The following is a 22004-nucleotide window of genomic DNA, read 5'->3' on the forward strand; positions in this document are numbered from 1 at the left end:
CTGACGTGATGTCTGCTATATAACTTCCAGTGCCTATGGGCTGTAATAATTGCTTGTGCTTTTTCATCCTGAGTAAATGTGTGGTCCATCAGATGACTCACAAAATCTTGCTTCATTTAAGGCTGTATCAGTCATGTGATCAATATCTTTATCCTTCATTATTCCTTGACATTCATTATTAACTTCCTGTGGATAAAAACCCATCCATGATCATGTGATGTCACACAGGTGCACCGCTCGTTATATCAGAGAATAATCAGAGCTGTGTAATATACCAAGCTGTGCACCTGTGTGACATCAAATGGTCATGGATCAGTTTTTATCCACAGGGAGTAAACCATGACACTTTCTTTGGAATGACAGCAAGCAGAGATCTAGAGAACAGGGAGGAAATTATACAGAAACTGTAATTGAAAATTGCTGAACTTTTCATGACACAAATATAAACTATTTGAAAGTGGAAAATCCCTTTTAAATGTGTTTGAAATTTACTGATTAAGTGCATTGGTGGGTTAAAGGAAACCTACCATTTGCTTTCATGCATTGTGAATGAAACATACCTGCAGCTACACTGATGCAGAAACATATCTTATTTAATCCCTGAACTGAGTGGTTTTGCTGAAAAACAATGATAAAATTATGACGATGAGGCCCTGACACTCCTGTGGCTGGCCCGAAACTCTCTTCTTACCCTAATTATTCACTATTCAAGCCTTGTCCTTCCCAGCATAAGCCAAGAATATGTCATCACTGTGTTGTCCCTTACAGGCATAAGTAATCAATTGCGGCACCATCCCCCAGCTGCTGTGTATGACTCATTCAGCTCAGGTTTATTAGTCCTGTCTGGACAGTCCAGCTCCTGTGTATGTGGAAGTACAGGCAGTCCCCTACTTAAGGACACCCGACGGCCCCCAGTTACAGACAGACCTTTTTTCCACTGTGACCTCTGGTGAGGCTCTCTGGATAATTTACTTTAGTCCCAGGCTGCAATGATCAGCTGTAAGGTGTCTTTTAATGAAACTTTATTAATAATTCTTGGTCCCATTACAGCAAAAAAAAAATTGAAAATCCAAAAGTTTTTGTCTGGAACAACAATTATAAAATATACAGTTCCAACTTGCATACAAATTCAACTTAAGTACAAACAGTGGTGTTACTAGAAGCTGATGGGCCCCAGTGCAAAGACTGTGCCAGGCCCCTGACTATAATGTATGGTTTATAATAATAGTCTTCTCATATGGGAAAGTGACACCATAAGGGCCCCCTAAACCTCTTGGGCCCGGGTGCGACCACAACCTCTGCACCCCCTCAAGTTCCACCCCTGAGTACAAAGCTAAGGAACCTATATTGCAGGTAACCCAGGGACCGCCTGTAATGTGTTTATGTAGGCAGTGTGCATGCAACCCAGCTTTCCCAAGATCCTGTAAAATATATATATATATATTTATTATAATTTTTTTTTAGCTAAACTACTCGGTTTAGGGATTTAGCAAGATATGTTTCTGCATCAGTGTAGCTACAGCATTCTCAAGGTATGTTTGGTTCACAATGCATAAAAACAAATGGTAGTTTTCCCTTAATTTGTCAGGCTTGACAGACAAATCCATCTGATCTCAGCAGGGTAAATGCATTCAGAATTTCTAGCTTCATAACCCACTACTAGATCTGCATATTGCACATGTAAGATCCAGACTGTGTTCAATAACCTCAGAGAACCCTTTTGAAGTCATTTGTAATCTTTCAGCAACTTAGCATAAAACAATAGTTTAGTGTGTATTCATTGGTGCCCAGAAATATTTGGATGGTGACACAATCTTCATCATCTTGGTTCTTCATGCCACCACACTGGAATTAAGGAACTGAGTTGCATTTAAAGTGTCTTAGGGTTTCATTCAAGTGGTTGAATGAACATTTATCCTGTGAAATGTTTAGGAATTGCACCTTTTTTTTTCTCCCTAGCTGCCGAACAAATTAACATCACCCAGAAATGAAATTTTTATTTTTCAAAGATTTTGATGCCTTACTACTATTAAAATAACAATGAGGGTTATATTATGATATAGAATTATGTTCCCTTACATCCCATCCATCTTCTTCTCTGATTCAACTTGATGGACATATGTCTTTTTTCTACTATGCTACCATATGTACTATAAGCAGAGGCACCTAATTTTAACACAAAAAACTGGGAAAACCTATTGACTCAAGTATAAGCCGAGGGTGGGAAATGCATTGGTCACAGCCTCCATATATAGCCATAGTCTCAAGGCACACACTATGATGTCGGCAAGCTATTGTGTCAGTGTGCCAACTGAGGAAAAAAAGCTTCATGTGCATGTAGCCTAATAGGTTCACAATGATGTCCTTTTATATTCTGGAATATCATTATATTTATGTACTTACATATTCTACGTAATATACTATTACATAGAAAAAGACCTTTGGTTACTCTATTCAAATACAGGCAGTCCCCTACCTAAGAACAGCTGACTTACAGACGACCCCTAGTTACAACCATACCTCTCATAATTGGTAATTTACTCTACTTTAGCCTTAGGCTACAATAAACAGCTGTAACAGTTATTAAAGGTGTCTGTAATGAAGATTTGTTATTCCTGGTTCTTATGACAATCCAACATTTTTAAAATCCAATTGTCACAGAAACCAAAAAAATTGTCTTGAGTTACAATTACAAAATATACAGTTCCGACTTGCATACAAATTCAACTTAAAGAGAACCCGTCATGCAAAATAACCCCCCTAAACTAAATATATTTTCATAAACTTCCATTAGAGAGCATTGCCTCTATCCCTTTATTGTCCCTCTACATGTAAACCTAAGCAATGAGGTCCTAAAGCTGTATGCAAATGACCTGTGAAATGTCCAATGAGGCATTAGCATATTCAAGCTGTCCACTCTATTCATGAGTGGGAGGCACAGCCACACCCCCAGTGCATGACTGACAGCCTGTATAATGATGTGAGGCTGTATAATGATGTGCTTCCTGGTGCTGGTGGCCACGCCCCCTGCAGCCTGTGTGTGTGTGTATAAGAGAGATACAGCAGCTCCAGGCAGCCATGTTACAGCAGAACATGTCAGATTCATGTGTAGCTGATGTCTGTGTCTCTCACCTGTATATTAGGAGGACGCAGCATGTCAGCAGATGCAGCACACACACTAGCCATGCTTTACTATACATTACACACAGACATGAGCAGGGGGAGGAGAGGGGAGGGGTAACAGGGGTGACATCACTGCCTCTGACCATGTGACCAGCCTCATTTACATAATAAAGAATAGATGATTTTACAATGAATAATGTATGAAATAACTAGATAAAGGCTGGGATGGGATCCTTGTGAGCTGCTCCAACAGGTAGAGGTGACAGGACTAGTGACAGAGACCTGATGACAGGTGTCCTTTAAGAACAAACTTACGGAATGTATCTTGTACATAATCTGGGGACTGCCTGTACTGCTTGTAATGTATAGAAAATTCACGCTAGGATGCCCCCCTCCTGGCTCAGTGGATGTCCCATAGCCCACATCATTACAAGTCTGAGGCTCCCAGAATATGGGAGCACCGTTATGATCCACTCACTGTCCTACATAATTGGTGATGGCTTTTGGGCCTAAATTCTCATGACCAGGTTCATTTTTATAACCAATTCAAGGTTCTGACAACTGTGTGTGTCTAATATATTCTGTAGAGGACATGTTTTGTGGTAGCACATCAATTACAGGAACAAGTGTTCGTACGCTGACTTTCACTACTTAAGGACAACTACTGCAATCAAGATAATTACATATAACTTAAAGGGGTTGGCCACTTTACCCCATTGTGTAAGTGTGAAGGGCAGGATATTAGGTCATTTACCAATATAAATCTAGTAATAGTTCTGCTCCGCTTTATTGATATGTGAAGTGAAGCCTCCTGTCTTCTACCTCATCAGCCAGAGACTCCTGTCCATAAATTGTCTGCAGATGGAGGATCATGTGATCTCTGTCCATATACAATTGCCCTGCCAGGACTTATAATAATATTCATAAATTTAATGAGCAATTGTTGATGGTCAGATAGAGATCAATTATTACCACAGGAATAATGTCATAAAATCACATTTGCAGGTAGTGTAAACATAAACGATATATAATAGGGAGCCGCTCAGGAGCTAGAAGAGCCGACTCTTCTTAGTGAGCGGAGTCTAATGAGCCAGATTACAGAGAAGAGCTGGAAATCCCATCACCAATATCTAGTCAGTGCTGGAAGTGGCTTACCAAAGTGAGCAGCTCCTAGCGCTACAACAGATGTAGCATAGTTACAGTGCTAGCGTTATCAGAAACCTCTGATACCGCTAACAAACACTGCAGTGCTGTACAATAGAAACCGCCGGAACGCACTGTAAGCACTCGGGCGTATTCATGAGGGGGCGAGATTAGGGGCTGTGACTGCCGTGTGAAGCTTGGCAGTCGGCGCCGGCCTATGGAATAGGAGGGCGGTTCTGCATTTTCTATTATACAGCACTGCAGTGTTTGCTAGCGTTATTGGAGGTTTCTGATAACACTGCGGCGTCTGTTGTAGCACTTGGAGCTGCTTACTTTAGAAAGCACTTTAGCTGGTTACTTTAGTGCACTTTTTAGAGGTGACAGGTCCTTTTTTAATGTATCACCACCATGCTCTGTGTGGATATGCCTGGATATTGGTGTATCCTTTGTTTTTGTGGTGTCCCTAGAGATAGGCCCGTTCAAGGTAGGCCCCTGATTGACAGAGCCTTAGTGGGCCCCTTTGCAGAAAACTCATGTCCCAGCAATACAATGCCACCCCCTGCAGTAGCCACACTGTTCCCCCATAAGCTACATTGTCCTCCGGGCCTGCCTAGAGAACACATGACCCTCCATCTGCGGCCATTTTATGTACAGGAATGTCTGGCTGATGAGGTAAAAGACAGGAGGCGTCACTTTACATATCAAGAAAGCGGAGCAGAACTATTAATAGATGTATATTGGTAAATTATCTAATATCCTGCCCCCTGCACTTACACACACATTACAAAAACATGAGGTAAAGTGGCCAACCCCTTTAATGTATTCCTTATGATTGAAGCATGAATTGCATAGTTAAAATAAACCAGCAGGTGAAGGTGCGGTCAAACGTTGTGTTTATGTAATACACAATGATGTAAATGCCACTTGTGACCTCTCCCTCAGCATCGCCACGACCTAAAATTGAAACACATCTGACAGGAAAAAATGTCCACAGCCCATAGAAGACAGAGTTATATTTTATTGTTTTTGTAATGGCAGACAGCCGATATGACAGGGCAGCACATACAAGAGACACAGTATTCTGATAATAGACATTATAAAAAAAGAAAGAAATGAACTTGCAATAAAAATTACAATCTGGAAAAAAAGGCCACAAGGAATGGGTTTCTACCTGATTACTGGTTTCCGAGCTCAGGAAATAAAGGCAGAGTCTGGTTACCTGAAGGAATTGGTTATTCAGGAAAGCATATGACAAAAATTGTTGCTTCACAGGTACATGCAGATATAGATATTAGAATTAGATATGAACCTATTTACATCTCTACATATCCATTTTTATCTACCATTATGATTTAGTAGAATTAAACTGCACCTACTTACCTATAGCTGTCTTCTCATTAATCACAGAGCTGGTCAAGCTGGGATTGCTGTAAAAAAAGAGTAATAAAAGCAGCTACAGAGCGCCGGACACTATGTCCATTGCTCCAGGCTGTTAATTATTCACGCCTCTCACGTGACATCACCTGCCACTCCAACATAGGAGAGGGGGGTATCTATTGCACCAGAGGTGTGAGTAATTATCAGCCCGGAGCAATGAACATAGCGTCCGGCGCTCTGTAGATGGTTTTAATTACTCTCTTTTTACAGCAATCCGAATGTGTCAACATTAAAGAAGACCAGCATCTAGATCGGGGAGAAGACAGCTACAGGTAAGTATGTGCAGTTTCATTTTTACTAAATAATAGTGGTAGATTTTCTTTAACACAACCATTTCCTCTTAAAGGTTAAGCTCAATTACATAGGGAGAGTCATCAACGCCTATACTTGTGTTTCGCATGCAGGACAATTGCTTAGAACTCTTGCAATTTTTAACAAGATTAATAACAAGATTTACCAGTTTAATATTGCTTTTGTGTTTGTGGCAACTTTGGGTTATAATGCAGATGTAATTTAAGGGAAATCTACCATCAAAATCCATTATCATAAACCAGGGACACTTACTAATAGATCCAGGCACCGTGTGGTAATCTTCTTATATTTGTTATGGATGGCCTCCTTCCTTCTAACATCAACTTTTAAAATGATGCTAATAATCCTGAAAGCTCTGCAGCTTCACAAGCTGTTTCACTGTTTCTCCCTTCCTCCTGCTCCCTCCTCCTGATGTGATCTCACACAGTGGGAGGGGGGAAACATGCTACTGCACAGTGTAACTGCCTATCACCAAATTTGCACTAATAAACCTATTGACAGGTTCCCATAGCACTATGCAAACTATTGTTCATGCTGCTTTTAGGTAAAAAAAAAAAATACATGCTTCCCTTTGACAAAGGAGAGGATAACGTCAGCTGGAGGGGGGGGGGGGGAGATGCTGGAGATATGGGCACAGTGACTCGCATGAATAACACACACCCCTTGTGACTAGTTTTTGCTTCTGGCAGGGTGCCTGGTTGGTTTTTGGGAACGGGAAGTATGCTAAAAACAGTGTAGGCAATAGTTGCAAAGTGCTATGGGAACCTGTCATTAAGTTTATTAGTGAAAATCTGGTGACAGGTTCCCTTTAAATGGACATTAACTCATTTGATTATTGGATAATTACTTTCCCCAGGAATGAACCCATTAGCTACATTTATTTCAAAACAATAATTCTTAATAAATATTCTTCATTCCCTTCATACAAACCTGAATCAATGAATGAATGTGTAATCTGCTTAAACTGTTAAAAGTTAAAAAAAATCTTGCCGAAAGACTCCAGGACCTGTCACAAACAGTGTGCATAATGTCCACATACTGCAAAACAGTAGTATTGCAGTATATAGTAGGAGGGATCAGATCCAATAGGGTGAATGTACCCAAGTGGGCCTAAAAAGAATATTAAAAAAGTAAAAAGAATTTAAATTAGCTTTTTCCTAGAAATGATAAAAAATAAACAAATAAAATCATAAACATATTAGCTATCACCGCATCCCAAAAGTCCCAATTTATCAAAATACAAAAACAGTTATTCCTGGCGGTGAACCCTGCAACAGAAAATAGCCATCCAAAATGATACTTTTTCACAATTTTTCAACACACAAAAAATTTAATAAAAAGTGATCAAAAGGTCGTACAGTCCCCCAAATGGCAGCAATGAAAATGTCATCTTGCACCACAAACATGATACCTTACACACCTGTGTACAATGAAGGATGAAAAAGTTCTTGTTGAGAAGCTTATACACGCCCTAGTATCCTTTCAATGCAATTTGCCCAACACAAATACTTTTTAATAAAATCGGCTAATTAAGTGGACCAGCCAAATACAGTTTGGGGATGAGGCTGAATCTATCATGAGATCTACTTCAATATGATTTCTGGTGGTAGATTTCATTTAAAGGAAACCTACCATTTGATTTTATGTATTATGAAGCAAACATACCTTGAGAATGCTGTAGCTACACTGATGCAGGATCGTATCTTGTTTAATCTCTGTGCTAAGTGGTTTTGCTGATAAAACAATTATAAAATTATGATAATGAAGCTGTCTTGTTTCTGTGGCTGGCTCAGCGCTTACATATGCAATGCACCACAGGATGATGTAATCACTGGGTTATGCCTGAAGGCAGAATAATCAATTGCTGCACCATTCCTCAGCTGCTGTGTATGAGTGTTCCAGCTCAGGTTGATTAGTTATGTCAAGCTCCATGTGTAATGACAAGCTCCATGTGTTTCATCTAAGCAGCCAGTCTGACCCAGCTTTCCCAAGGTTCTGAATGTTATAATTATTTTTTCAGCAAAACCATTCAACTCAGGGATTAACCAATTGATGATCCTGCCTCAGTGTAGCTACAGCATTCTCAAGGTATGTTTGCTTCATAATGCATCAAATCAAATGGTACGTTTCCTTTAAAGACGCAGAGTAAAAAATGAAACCGCCTAAAAATTAAATGGTATTGTCCTTAAAGTTAAAGTAGTTAATGGTCCTACTTTTACAGACTGACAAAGACCCTGCAATTTACCATATGATGGACCACTTTGCCTGCAATTCCCTGTATAATCACTGTGAGTAGGCCACTGCTTTTAACCTTGGTACTGCAGAGGGTAAAGGTCATTTAAAGTCCATTTAAATCAATTGCCGATTTATCGGATCAGTTAGACTTAACTTATTTTCATTAAAGGGACATAAGATAATAACAGAAGTCTGAAAGCAAGTTGTGAACAGGGCCCAATATGCTGTGGATAGACAACCTAGAGCTCAATCTACTCTACAGGCTTTTCGTACATAGTGTGGATGCTACTGCTGTACAAAACAGGAAATTTTGCTTCTTGTATGTCCCATGTGGACGTATTCTCAATGTCAGCATATTTAAATTATACATAAAGGAAGCACTTACAGAGCATGTAGACAGCAACACTACATCAAGATCCTATCTGAGTCCGTGTTATTATTCAATGTGTACAAGATGAAAATAATATCTTCTGATGTAACAACAGTACCTGGAAATGTACTGATTTGATCACTGCTTTGCAGTTGTTTATGGAATACTCTGCTCTGAGCGAGACGGAAACCGATAACAGCCAGTGCCACAAGACAACACTGGATGTGAGGTCCTGGATATTACAGACATGCCCTTTACAGGAATCTTCTGATCTTCAGATGAAGATGATATTTCACATTACAATAGTCTTGTTCTTCATGCTCTATTTTAATGTAAAAGTGGCCATAATCTGTATATTCCAGTGTAGGTCCTTACTGTATTGTGAATGGATTTCATCCCTGGATAATATGGGTTCTAGGAAAAAATACAATTTAAGGAAATACTAGGCAGAAAAGGGTCGTATCCAAGAAGGGCAATAATTATAGGGTCACTTCCAATAGGCCAGGGAACACACGGATGTGCAGGAAAATCCAATAGGTCATATCTTTATATGAACCTTACTACTTGTCCCCTAGTGGAGGAGTGCCATCTAGACTGTTCTCAGATCCTACTGAAGAATCCCGAGAGGAGCGCCCTTGTAAGAAGCGGATGATCTTCTCAATGGTTGCATCCTGGTACTCATGTGACCACCTGAAAAGGAACAGCAAATGTGTGTTTTATTTTCTAATTACATTAGCAATAATTGATTATACAATAAGTAGATTTTGCACACAGACTCTCTAACATTTTACATAATAGTGTTATTTTTATCCTCTATAAACCTTATATTGCCTGCACCAATTGTATTCTTCTCTATCCAGAGGATATCTAACTGTGAGGGTTATCATATTTCTATCCAGACGCCATCTTGTTCACACAGACTCCATTTTGTTCACTGTCATCCATTACATGATTTAGCTATCATCTTGTGTAATCTGCCTGCTTGTCCTTGACTCGTGTCTTTCTCTGCAGCTCCTGCCTGAAGGTCATGTTTTGACTAGTGGGGAATTTTCACAGTACATTTGTGGCTGGGATAGTGATAAGTTTGTGTTCCCTGGAGAATAGTTCTTTTTAGAAGAAACGACACATAGAGTTCATCAACTTTATTTGTAAAAAGTAGCTTAAGGGGAGTTTCTGGGAGTTGCTCAAAGTATATTCAAGCTAACCTATAACATAATAGTATTTTATCACTTTGCAAAGCATTTCTGTTTTCTATATACACGGCTGCGCTCCTTGAATAAAGTGTGATTGAGTACAGCTACGACCTTGAGTGAAGTGTCTATTGTTTTACTCCGTCATTACCAGTACTGGCAGACATTTTCTTTTCCCTTAAAACAACTAATTTGCAGATCACCTTAAATCTGAGGGAGGGTAGTTGGATCCCTGAATAAAATCTCTAACACTAACATACTCCTAAACTCAAGCACAACCATTGTCCCTCTATTTATATCTATGGGACTCTTGATTAGAAGCCTAGTACAACACTGAGCTTTCCCATGTTATTGCTCTGTTATTTTATTTTTATATGTACCCCATTATCTGTAATACACTGCAGAGTATGAGGGTGCTATATGAAAAAAGATGTATTATTATCCTTGGAAGTACCACAAGGATAAATGGAGTGCAGCACACCACTCAATCCACACATGGGCAATTCTTAGGCCCCTTCCACACTTGCGTTGCAGATCACATCAGAGTTTGATCAGGGTGCGAACAGTTTTTGGTCAGTGAAAAAACGCACATTTTGCATCAGAGTGCAATCAGTTTTCAGTCAGAGTTCAGTGTCTCAGTTTTTCACGCGCGTTTTTGATGCAATTTCAATGCAATTTCAATGCGTTCAATGGACTCAGGACTGAGCTCTATCTTTTCTATGGCAATTGATGCGTGAAAAACGCATTACACTTGCATTGCACTTGCAAGTGTCTCAGAGTGCAATGCGTTTTTGATGCATCTCCATAGACTTGTATGGTGCGTTTTTCACGCGCGTGACTTGCAAAAGTAGAGCATGTCGAGATTTAAACGCGCGTTAAAAAAAAGCGCGTGTGTGCGTGAAAAAAAATGCAAGTCTGAAAAGACCCATTGGTTACAATGGGTCAGAGTGCAATGCAAGTTCTGCGCGTCAAAAGCACGCGCAGAAAACGCTCGTGAAAAACGCAAGTGTGAAAGGGGCCTTAGAATTATTGGGTTCCCTGCATTCCTTTTATTATTGGCTCATAAACATGACATACTGCATAATGCATACTGCATTTCATATTATAGCTGTATGGTTTAGCGCCATAATCAGAGTCTGTTTGCTTCCATTTTTCCAATTAAAAATAGTTTCTACTTTTACTGATCTGTTTGAGACCAATAACAGGACCCTGACTGTATGACTTACTTGATGCCATTGAACTTCAGCACAGCTCTCATATCTTCTGGTAGACTCAATGGGTTTGGCCATTCAAAGTGATCTGTGACCGGCACAATGTTCTTTCCACAGTTCAAAGCCGTAACAATCTCCTAAAATTGTCATTAATGTATATTATTCACAGAGTATACGTACAGCGCGATTGAGAGGAGGAGGGTTGACTCCTCTCCATAGCAATGCATAGCGTACGGGCCATGTCCTATCTTTTCTCCATGTACAGAGCAGTAAAAAAGGATTATCAAAATCAAGAGGAGTGATAAACCAGGGGCACTTACTAACAGATCCAGACACTGTGATTGTGATTATCTTGTTATATTTGTTTTCCATGGCCTCCATCCTTCTAAAATCATCTTTTAAAATTATGCTAATGAGTCTCCTGGGGTTGTTACTATAGCTACACAGGCTGTTTGACTTTCTCTCCCTCCAATGCTACCTCAGCACTCTCCCCTGCCTTTGCTGATCTCACAACAGAAGTAAGCTTCATCACATGGTGGGAGGGGGAAAGTGTTCCTTGCACAGTATAACAGCCTGTGAATCTGCATGACAGGTGGTAACAACACTCATGAGCTCTTCAGGCTCAGTAGCATGAGTTGCTTTTAAAAGTAAGGAGATCATGGATAACAAATATCACAATACCTGGGTCTATGTGTAAGCTACCCAGGTTTATCATGCTTGACTTTGATGGTAGATTTCTTTTAATGTGGTTAGTTCTAGTTGCTATATGAGCATCGTTTTCAACATAAAATACAAAAATTATGCAGAGTTAATGGATAATAAGAAATTTGACATAACTGACTTACTTTGTGCACCCAGTCCTTGCATTCATTGTCCCCCATGCATTTATCCAAAGATCCAGCGGAGAGGACTAGGACAAAGTTTCTAGCGCTGATGACACTTTGTATTAGTTTGTCCTCAAATTTTCCTGCCTCCAGCTTTTCCACATCAATAAAGGCACTGAAGCCATGAAGGTACAAGTGCACCTTGAGGAGGCTGTAGGAATGTAAAGACATACAAAAGTTGGTTAGTAAATTGAAGGGTCATGTTATGGTGCACTACAATCCAATGCAAAGGTGGTTTAAGGGGTAACACTAATAAAAGGTACAAATGTTATCAAACCAAAAACAGTACTTAAAGCTTCTTTTGAATAAAGAGGTTATTTGTATTTTTACTGGCTCAGGGAGGGGAGCCTTAAAGGATGCTGGAGGTGGTCTTGTTAAGGCACATGAATCTGCAGTTTCACCAAAAAAAAAACTATTTTTATACTAAGCTAATAACACCATTTGGCGTTCCTGGGCTCCTAACACAGGATGCCTGATGCTTGGTCACGACCATAACAATGCACGCACCTTGTCCCTCCACCCTCGCGCCTGAGTGCCGGTGACGTAACCAAGCTCTCGGAAAGCACTGGCGCATGCGCACTGTATCTTCAGTTTGCACGGCCGCCTGCTCTGCATTGCGGCCATGCAAAATGAAGATTCAGTGTGCATGTGCCAGGAATTTCCGAGAGCTCGGTGACATCACTGGCTTTCGGGAGCGAGGGCGGGGAGAGAAGTTTCAAGCACGAAAGGCGCTTGCATTGTTATGGTCGTGACCAAGCGTCGAGCACCCTGTGTCAGGGGCTCAGAAACGCTGAATGATGTAATTAGCTTAGTATAAAAATTGATTTTTCGGTGAAACTGTGGATTTATGTGCCTTAACAAGACCACCTCCAGCATCAGTTTGGCTAGCCCAAAGTAAAAGGTATGTTTAGGTCAAAATTACATTTTTGAAATGGTAGGTTTCCTTTAATGCCAAAAGTACAGCATCTGATCCCTGAGTGTTAAATATTGATGGAAAAAGCAACATTTGTTCTATGACCTAGAACAATTTTTTTCTCAAGTCAGTTGGACAACACTTATGTCAAGTCTCTAGTAGAAGAATGCTAGAAATCCATCAGTCTTGTGAACCCCTTCTATTTCCAAGCAAAATACTGAATGCAATATCAACTTCTTTGAATGGTAAACATAGGGTGTAAGATGTGGCGGTAAGAAGTAATATAAGGTTTACCTGGCCAGCTGAGATCCTGTGCTCCTTCGGTAACTGATGAAGACATCGGGTCCATCATAGCTAGATTTACCCACACTGCATGGCAGAGGTGAGTGCAGCATCTCTGAGATTCACAAGAAAGAGAAGTCATTTCCCCCTTGTATCAATTACTGTAACAAGACATTATATTGCCACCTTTTCTACCAACAGTGAATGGTATTTGATGGTTAGGCCAGTATTGTTTTTTTTTTTACCGGCCCCATCGGAGGCCAGTATTTTTATGTGTGCACAACTACCAAATTAAGGGTCCTCTCAGGCCCATATTTTATGTCATATCCCTTGTAGTGGCCGGTATTATTCATTGTAATAACAGGTGGTTCTGATAAACCTGGGTTCAAAACACGCATTGTGGTGCTGGACAGTGTACACCATATATATATTTTCAGACATATACACTAGGAAAGCTCTTGCTATATATGTTGAACATATCCCCATACTATACTGGCAGATGGAGGCAGCATATTTACATCATGCTTCCTACTGCAGAGTGATGTATTTTCTCAGTGGAGGCCATTATAGCCTATATAGGGGATGGATGCAACTGTATCACATCCATCCCCAGCCTCAACTGAGCATATGGGAGGTCCTAAGTTATGTAACTGTCTATGTAACTCAGTGGACACCCAGAACATCCAGTGATTGTCTGCTGCTGATGCTCAGTCCTGCCCCTGCTTTCAGGGTGTTCGGGTGGAGAATGTGGTGCTTACAGTGGTAGGTCCTAGCCTTCCGTTGTAAGGATAAGCTGGGAATCCGCACAATGCATACTGACAACAGAGGGCTACAATGAGATTTGAATGTAGCCTTATCCTTACAATGGGATGCAGTGTGTATTATGTATTTCAGTTCTGACCCCATGGTTTGGGGAGGGGGGGGGGTTTGGCAAAATTTTTATATTTTATATACAATCAACATACTGATGTGTAAAGAGGTATACAATGAAATAAGTGTCTGTGTTCAGATCTAGCATAATTTCATGAATAATTTCCTAATTGTACAAGGCAAGACATCCCATGAACACGGTGTCTTGAGGTAATTGAATGCAATGCTGCCTGGCGGACCATGAAACTTACATCTTGTACCATGACCAGCCAAGCTTGAATAGATTTGGAAATCTTTCCATGTACAGTTTACTTGCTGGCACAGTTTATTGTGACCATTTTCCACATTCACAAATGGGGATTGAAATGTAAAATCCACAAGAAGCTGTGCTTCAGAGAAATCCATTGCATGTTTCTTCCAAGAGTGGTCTGATCATGGTACTTTACTAAGGCTGCATTCACACGACCATATGAAAATGGCCGTAAGCTACCCGCACCATACCTTTTTTTACAGGTTACATGCGGCCACATTCATTTCAATGGACAATACGTCCAACCATTTATATTGCCATTGTTAACACTGTACCGTATACTAGCCGTATAAAAATAAAGAGCATGTCCTATTTTCTCCCGTATTTCAGTTCCGTATGCCCTTAGTAGTCTATGGGGACGTATAAATACGGGTTACATACGTGCAGCATACGGATGAAAAACATCATGTATTTACGGTCTCATACAGCACAGAAATACGACCTACTAGGACCTGGTAGACATTATAGAAGCTTATTTTTCTGCCTTGGGGGGGGGGGGCATATATACGCCGTTTATACGTCGGACGTATATACATCACAAAAGTTTAAGACAGGTAGGGTTAATAGATGTGTGGACAATAACAAAAGCAAATGTCATTAAAGGGAACCTGTCACCACATTTTTCACAAATACAGCTAGTGACAGGTTCCCATAGAGCCCTATTAACTAACCAACACCAGGTAAAAATAGTTTCCCTTACATCCCCATAAATCAACTGTTTTATATATTCTCTGGATGGGATTTGTCCTGCTCTGCCACCTCCCCATTTACTCCTCCCCATCTGATATACCTCTTCACAGTATGTCATATGACCAGTGTGATGTCATCTAAAGCCCTGTTACATTTGCAACGTATGCCTAATGTATGTATCTGATCACATTAAATCACAGTATTCCTGCATGGACTTCTACTCCTCCCAATGCATCCGTGGACTTCGAATTCTCCCCATCCTCCAAAGAGGCTAATGTGATTTAATGGGAACAGATACAATCATGGGTTAGACATTGCAAATGTAACAGGGCCATAGATGACATCACCCTGGTCACATGACATGAAGTGATGTAACAGAGCTCTCTCTCCATATTTCACACAGCAGCCTATCAGTGCATCAACTAGCAATGAGACCTGTCAATCAGAAACAAGATGGCAGAACAATGCAAGTAACCACTGAATATGCAGGGCTTAGTGTCATTGGAATCACATCAGACGAGTTGCATACAAGTTTACAAACTGATTTGTAAGTGATAAGACCAATGCTTTTTAATTATTACTTTGCAGCAGTTTTTGACCAGTTTATGGAGAAATGTGTATACATGCAGATCTTTTATAGACTCTGGTATTAGTCAGTGAGATCAGAAGATTGCTCTTGTTATCGGATCATCCTTTTTATAGTGTACTTTTATTATAATGAATACCAAATACACAAATTTTGTGATACAAGAACAACCACTATTTTGAGGCACACTGACAAGTTAAAGGGGTACTCCAGGAATAAGCCTAATTCATGTTCAAATGAGTCAGTAAAATATAAGCTAATATGTAATAAGTTATTTTAAATTTTGCCCTGCTTAGCAGAAAAATGTTGTGGTTATACACTATAATGGAGAATTAAAATGCTACTGGCCCTTTAATCAGTCCTGTGACTTTGTCCCTGTGGAGGAAAGACAGGACAGACGATGGCCGCTGGTCACATGTCCACGTCACATGTCCTGCACCTGCCTGGGCAAGTCATAAGCTCATCACTATGGTAATGTGCAGTGATGGCAGTTACACACATCATTAGTATGGTAACAGATCATCACTGGGAGCAGAGCATAAGAGGGAGGAGCTGTTACGGAGAACTGAAGGATCATGGGAGTTGTAGTTGTAGAGGGCGGACATCGTAGAGATAACCCCATAAAATTTTGTGAATGATAAAAACAAACTATTTAAGATCAAATTTTGTGATTAATGATTATGAGTTTTGTTGGATTAATTTATTAATAGCATTATGGGGTTTTGTATTAGAAGTTCATATTCCCAGAATACCCCCCTTTAACTCCTACATAAATGAGGATGGATATCTAATATAATATTTAATAATAAACAGTTAAAATACATTTGTAGTCCTCAGGTATATTAAAGTAGCAGCTGGTCATAAACTCACCTCTGGCTGCTGTCAGAATACGAACACGGTGAAAACCTGTAGTGATGTGACAATCCTCCTCAAGCTGCTGTTCCGTCACGTGATGCAAGAAATTTCGATCAATGCCACAAATGACCAGGTTGTAAGTATACTGACGAAACCGTGGCTCTACACTGCCGAGCCAATCCGCCAGATTACTACGATCACATGTCGAGTAGTTTGCATAGGTTTTCAACTCCACCAATTCCCTCATAAATCTAAAGAAGAAGTAGAAACATCACCTCATTAGTACATACATAAATGTGATGTGAAAAGTGCAAGTCTCATGTCAAGAAAAGATCATTAATTTATTTCACTATTAGTTTAGATATAATGTAATGGATGGAGGTTATTGCTGAAGGTGAATGAAATATAGAGGAGATGTCTACTTTGTTAGAAGAACATTTTGAAAAGAAGTAGATTGTTCTCCTAATGGGAACCAAATAATCATATCTTGTGGCACTTTTTCTACTACTTTATTCTCTGGGGAACAATCGGTTCATCATTTACATCAAAAGTCAGCATACATGGAAGAGATGTAGATGAAGTGATGCAGAAGGCCAAATACTAACCTCTTTCGAGTGATACTGGAGGTCATACCCAAGTCTACTGTCAGATCTGTCTCACTTAACCTCAGCAGTAGATCACCATCAATCTGGTGCTCCTATTATAACCAAGTACAATGTTAGGCAAAATAAATGCTTCAAAAAGTTAATTATTATGTGTTATGAGCTGAAAACTTACTAAAAATGCCTGCGAATATTTATTAAAGCCAATCTGCTGCAACCAGTGTTGTACTTCCAATGGTTTCCAGTTGGGCACAGAACGTGCAATGCGAGACGGGACATCCTCACCGATCATCTGTAGAGCTTTCTTGGCAAGGGTAGAGACAGTACAATCCACAGAGTAGCATACTATTCTCCTTAAACTCTGTGTCGCTCCAATCTCGTTAAACACCTACAAAGTAAGATAAAGACATAAGTACCCCAGCAGTCCCTAGGTTACAAGATAGGGTCTATAGCAGTGATGGCAAACCTTTTAGACACCGAGTGCCCAAACTACAACCAAAACCCACATATTTTTCGCAAAGTGCCAATGCGACAATTTAAGCAGTAACTTATTACTACCTGCTCTTTCACAGGTTTAAATTGTGTAGGCACCTGAGGACACCAATACAGTAGGAAGAAGGAGAAGAAGTTTGAATTATCATTGTAGCTTCCTTCTGGGGACCTGGGCTGCCTGGGACTGCAAGCAGCCTTGAGTCCTGTCTGGCAAACTCTACCCTGGGGTGATGGCAAGGGTGCCCACATTTAGGGCTCTGAGTGCCACCTCTGGCACCCGTGCCATAGGTTCGCCATTACTGGTCTATAGGTTTGTTGTTAAGTTTAATTTGTATGTAAGTCTGAGCAAGCATATTTTGTAAGTGTAACTCTAGACTAAAGATTTTTTTGTCCCTGTGACATTGAATTTCCTAAATTTTGGGTTGTCATAAGAACAAGGAATGACAATAAAGCTTCAATGCAGACACTTTATGGTTGACCATTGTAGCCTTAGACTAAGGCTACATTCACATGACCGTCAATGGGACGTATATATGTCCCCATAGACAGCAATAGGCTCTTGACAGCGGTACCACAACGTACACAGGGAAAAGATAGTACATGTCATTTCTTTGCCCGTGTGTGCATCCAAATGGAGAGGGGACAGGTGCACAGCCCTCATCCCTCCTCATCTCCTGCGTGCTTTCTGTATGCCGGGCGGGCATACATTCGTGTGCATGTAGCTTAAAGTATAGTACATTACTGGCATCCAGAGAGATTCACCAGATGTCACAGTGGGCAGAAAGGGGCGGCTATAACTTAGTCGCCTGCAAGTCATGTGTTCTTAAGTCAGGTGCTGACTGTATTCAAAGTCACTCCTGGACTAAGGCAAAAGCATTTTGCCAAACGTGTGTTGGTCCAGCAGCTCCAGGTGGTCCATGTGAATTTGACATTGTATTAATTTTCTTCATCTGCACTGATCCCTCTTTTATGAGATATTACCGTACTATTTATTACAATGATGCCCTTTGCATGTGACAGAGTGAGATCGTGAATTTTGTACTGTGTCCATTTTTCCTATGTGATGCCAATTTTTCAGTGAATGTCTTTATCAGACCCCCGTTTTGAATTCTCCTGTAACTTACTCATAGTTTTCTATGTACCACAGTTGGGAGATATACAAACGGTAATTAGCATTTTAAAACATCACATGAATAGCGACCAAACATCTGATGTGTTTCCAGGTCGTCCTGATGGCATATGCTGGGGGAAAGAAGTAACAAGCATGCTGAATTATAACCTGCCATATCCTTTGGTCTTATGGGAGGTAAGGAATATTTTTTTCATTCCTAATTAAATGTGTATGGGAATGGGCAGGGAAGTCAAGAAGCAAGGCATGGAGGCAGGGCCAGCGCCAGCAACTGTTGGTGCCGGGGCTGCTGGGGGCCCACAAAAGGTTGTACATAAAGAATCTATTGGGGTAAGAGGGGTTGTTTCTAATTAATCCATAAGGGGTGAGGGAGGCTTTATATAAAATACCCATGAGGGGGCTGGTGTGATAAACTAGGGGATATTTTAGGTAACAGGTAAATGTTTTAGTTTCTGAATTTTTAATGCAACCACGTGAGTTCACTGAAAAGGGGCTGACTGAGGCTATATCGTCCAGGGGTCCACTGAAATCTGGAGCCGACTCTGCCAGGAAGTAACCACATACCTAGAGTGCATATACATCACCTAGTACGAGTAAGGGCTACTGTATCCTCATACTTGTAAAGCCGATAATAATGAATGTAATAATTTTCACCCACGTGACTTTAGATTACCTTTGTATTTTTGTGCTGTGATTTGATAGCAGCTTCCACACACAAATAGAAGGCAGCGATGCACTGAGCTTCTAAGCGGGAGCTGTCCAGCAGCGGCACCAGGCGCTGAAGATCACCGGCTGTCCTTCCTTGTGTGTTATCACTATTATTCAGAATAAAACGGGCATATTCCTCAGGGTCCAAAGAAGATATAAAAGGTTCAACCAATGCTAGTGTGCCAGACCTCTCAACCTCCTTCTCAATTTCTTTGTTTGTTGCTAAAACGGTGATTGCAAGACATGCATGAAAACGGATCTGATCGTCCTCCTTTGAGAAAACTAAAGGGAACAACCACTCGGCCGTCTTTCTCTCAGTCATCAGCCTCTGATTAGATGGTCCGCCATACATAGCACAGTTGGCCAGAGCCATAGCACAGTGCCTTAACACTACAGGATCTGTCCAGCGACACCAAAAGAGGATTGAATCCAGACCTCCATCACATATTAGCTGTTTGCAGGTTTCTTCAGAGTGTTTGAACATGTGCTCGAGGAGACCGGATAGTGGTCGGGCGAGTCTTGTGTCATCTCTTTCTTTTGAAATGTTAAGGATAACACCCAATCCAACACGAGCGATTCGATCTCTGAAAATAGAGTTTCATAAAAAATATAACATAAGAGAACGAGGTTGTGAACCATTGTGTGCAACCTTACTGACAGTGAAAAAGATGTCCTTAACTATTGTTGGATTTAAAGTTGCCCACTTTTCAATAAATCTGTTCTATTAGAACTGTATTTATATCTATCTGTCTCATCTGATAGCTTCAACATTTCCCTGTTATCACCATGCTCCCCTCTGCATACACACACAACTTCATGTTTCTCACTCCTTTAGGTCATCCTAACATCACCCACTGTGTTTCTTTCTCTCACAGTCCATCTAACTGACAGACACAGGGAGAGGGGGAGCATGAAGAATAATATCTGGCCTGCTGCAGCCCCTCCTATTAATCAGTGCTCAGACATGTAAACAAAGATTCACAGACAGTACAAAAGTAAGTAGCAGGAATGTTAAATCACTGGATAAACATTCAAGGATTATTATTAGGCAGGAAAGGCACATGAGCATTTTATGTAAAAGAGAGGCCAACTCCTTTAAAGGACACCTGTCATCAGGTCTCTGTCACTATTTCTGTCACCACTACCTGTTGGAGCAGCTCACAAGGATCCCATCACAGCCTTAATCTAGTCAATTCATACATTAATCGTTGTAAAATCATCTTTTCTTTATTATGTAAATGAGGCGGGTCACATGATCAGAAGCAGTGATGTCACCCCTGTTCCCCCTCCCCTATCCTCCCCCTGCTCATGTCTATGTGTATAGTAAAGCATAGTTAATGTATCTGCTGACATGCTGCACCCTTCTAATACAGAGACACAGACATCAGCTACACAAGTACCTGACATGTTCTGCTATAACATGGCAACCTGGAGCTGTGGTATCTCTCCTATACATACATACGGGCTACAGGGGGCGCCAGCACTAGGAAGTACATCATTATACAGCCTCACACCATTATAGAGGCTGTCAGTCAAGCACTGGGGGTGTGGCTGTGCCTCCCACTCATGAATAAGATGGACAGCTTAAATATGCTAATGCCTCATTGGACATTTCACAGGTCATTTGCATACAGCTTTAGGACCTCATTGCTTAGGTTTACAGGCATGTAGAGGGACAATGAAGGGATAGGGACAATGCTTTCTAATGGCAGTTTATGAAAATATATTTAGTTTAGGGGGTTATTTTGCATGACGGGTTCTCTTTAATACACTAAGTTATAAAAAGTTATAAAAAACAGCTACAGAGTGCCCAGCGCTCTATAGCTGCTTTTTATAGCTCTTATTTTACAGCAATCCTAGATTGCAACATTAATGACCAGCGCTGGGATCGAAGAGAAGACAGCTACAGGTAAGTATGTGTAGTTTCATTCTACTGAATAATATTGGTAGGTTTCCTTTAACAATTACTATTTTGAAAATCTTGTAAGGATCAACCTTCAGCCCACCTTCCTGAAAAGAACAGATACTGTTCAGTTTACAATAAAACATTGGGGCTTATTTACTAAGGGTCGCCACGCGCGCACTTTCATTGGACTTTCCAACGTTTTCGGGGATTGCATGACTTTGACAGGTATTTAACAGGGGTCTGCGCTGGCACTGTTACAGGCAATCCCCTACTTAAGGACACCTGACTTACAGACGACCCCTTGTTAAAGACGGGCCCCTCCTCTGGGAAGATCCCAGACCAAAGAAGGAATACTGTGTAAAAATTTTCCGTTTGTGTATGGAAGTTATACCTGTTTGTCTTAAGATCTGCAAGTCAGATACCCAGTGGATGGATCCTTTGTGTTATATGTAACTAATGGCCTGCGAGCTGTATCTACGTACAGTGAATGTTTGTATAAAATACAAAAATAAAATGTAAAAAAAAAAAAAAAAAAAAAAAAGACGGGCTCCTCTGCCCACTGTGTCCTCTGGTGAAGCTTCTGGATGCTTTACTTTAGTGTCCCCAGCTGTAATGATCAGCTGTAAGGTGTCCGTAATGAAGTTTTTAAAATCCAATTGTCACTGGGGCAAAAAAAAATTTTTGTCTGGATCTACAATCATAAAATATACAGTTTTGATTTCCATACAAAATCAACTTGAGAAGAAAACGAAGGAC

The 22004-nt window shown here is 40.5% G+C and overlaps 1 protein-coding gene across 3 annotated transcripts in view; it reads right to left on the reverse strand.

Moving 5' to 3' along the window:
* Window positions 1–5264: 5264 nt before the first annotated feature.
* The window catches only part of SARM1 (sterile alpha and TIR motif containing 1), a 125866-nt gene continuing 109126 nt past the window's right edge, over window positions 5265–22004 (reverse strand). For all 3 annotated transcript variants that reach the window (XM_072138095.1, XM_072138094.1, XM_072138093.1), the window contains 8 exons: window positions 19308–19926; window positions 17189–17401; window positions 17017–17108; window positions 16427–16662; window positions 13113–13215; window positions 11867–12056; window positions 11037–11158; window positions 5265–9310 (listed from right to left, as the gene is read on the reverse strand). In XM_072138095.1, coding sequence (XP_071994196.1) covers window positions 9181–9310; window positions 11037–11158; window positions 11867–12056; window positions 13113–13215; window positions 16427–16662; window positions 17017–17108; window positions 17189–17401; window positions 19308–19926 — 1705 coding nt within the window. In that variant the 3' untranslated portion in view covers window positions 5265–9180. The remainder of the gene's footprint in view (window positions 9311–11036; window positions 11159–11866; window positions 12057–13112; window positions 13216–16426; window positions 16663–17016; window positions 17109–17188; window positions 17402–19307; window positions 19927–22004) is intronic.

Source organism: Engystomops pustulosus, chromosome 2 (assembly GCF_040894005.1).
Source record: "Engystomops pustulosus chromosome 2, aEngPut4.maternal, whole genome shotgun sequence".
Taxonomy (NCBI): Eukaryota; Metazoa; Chordata; class Amphibia; order Anura; family Leptodactylidae; genus Engystomops; species Engystomops pustulosus.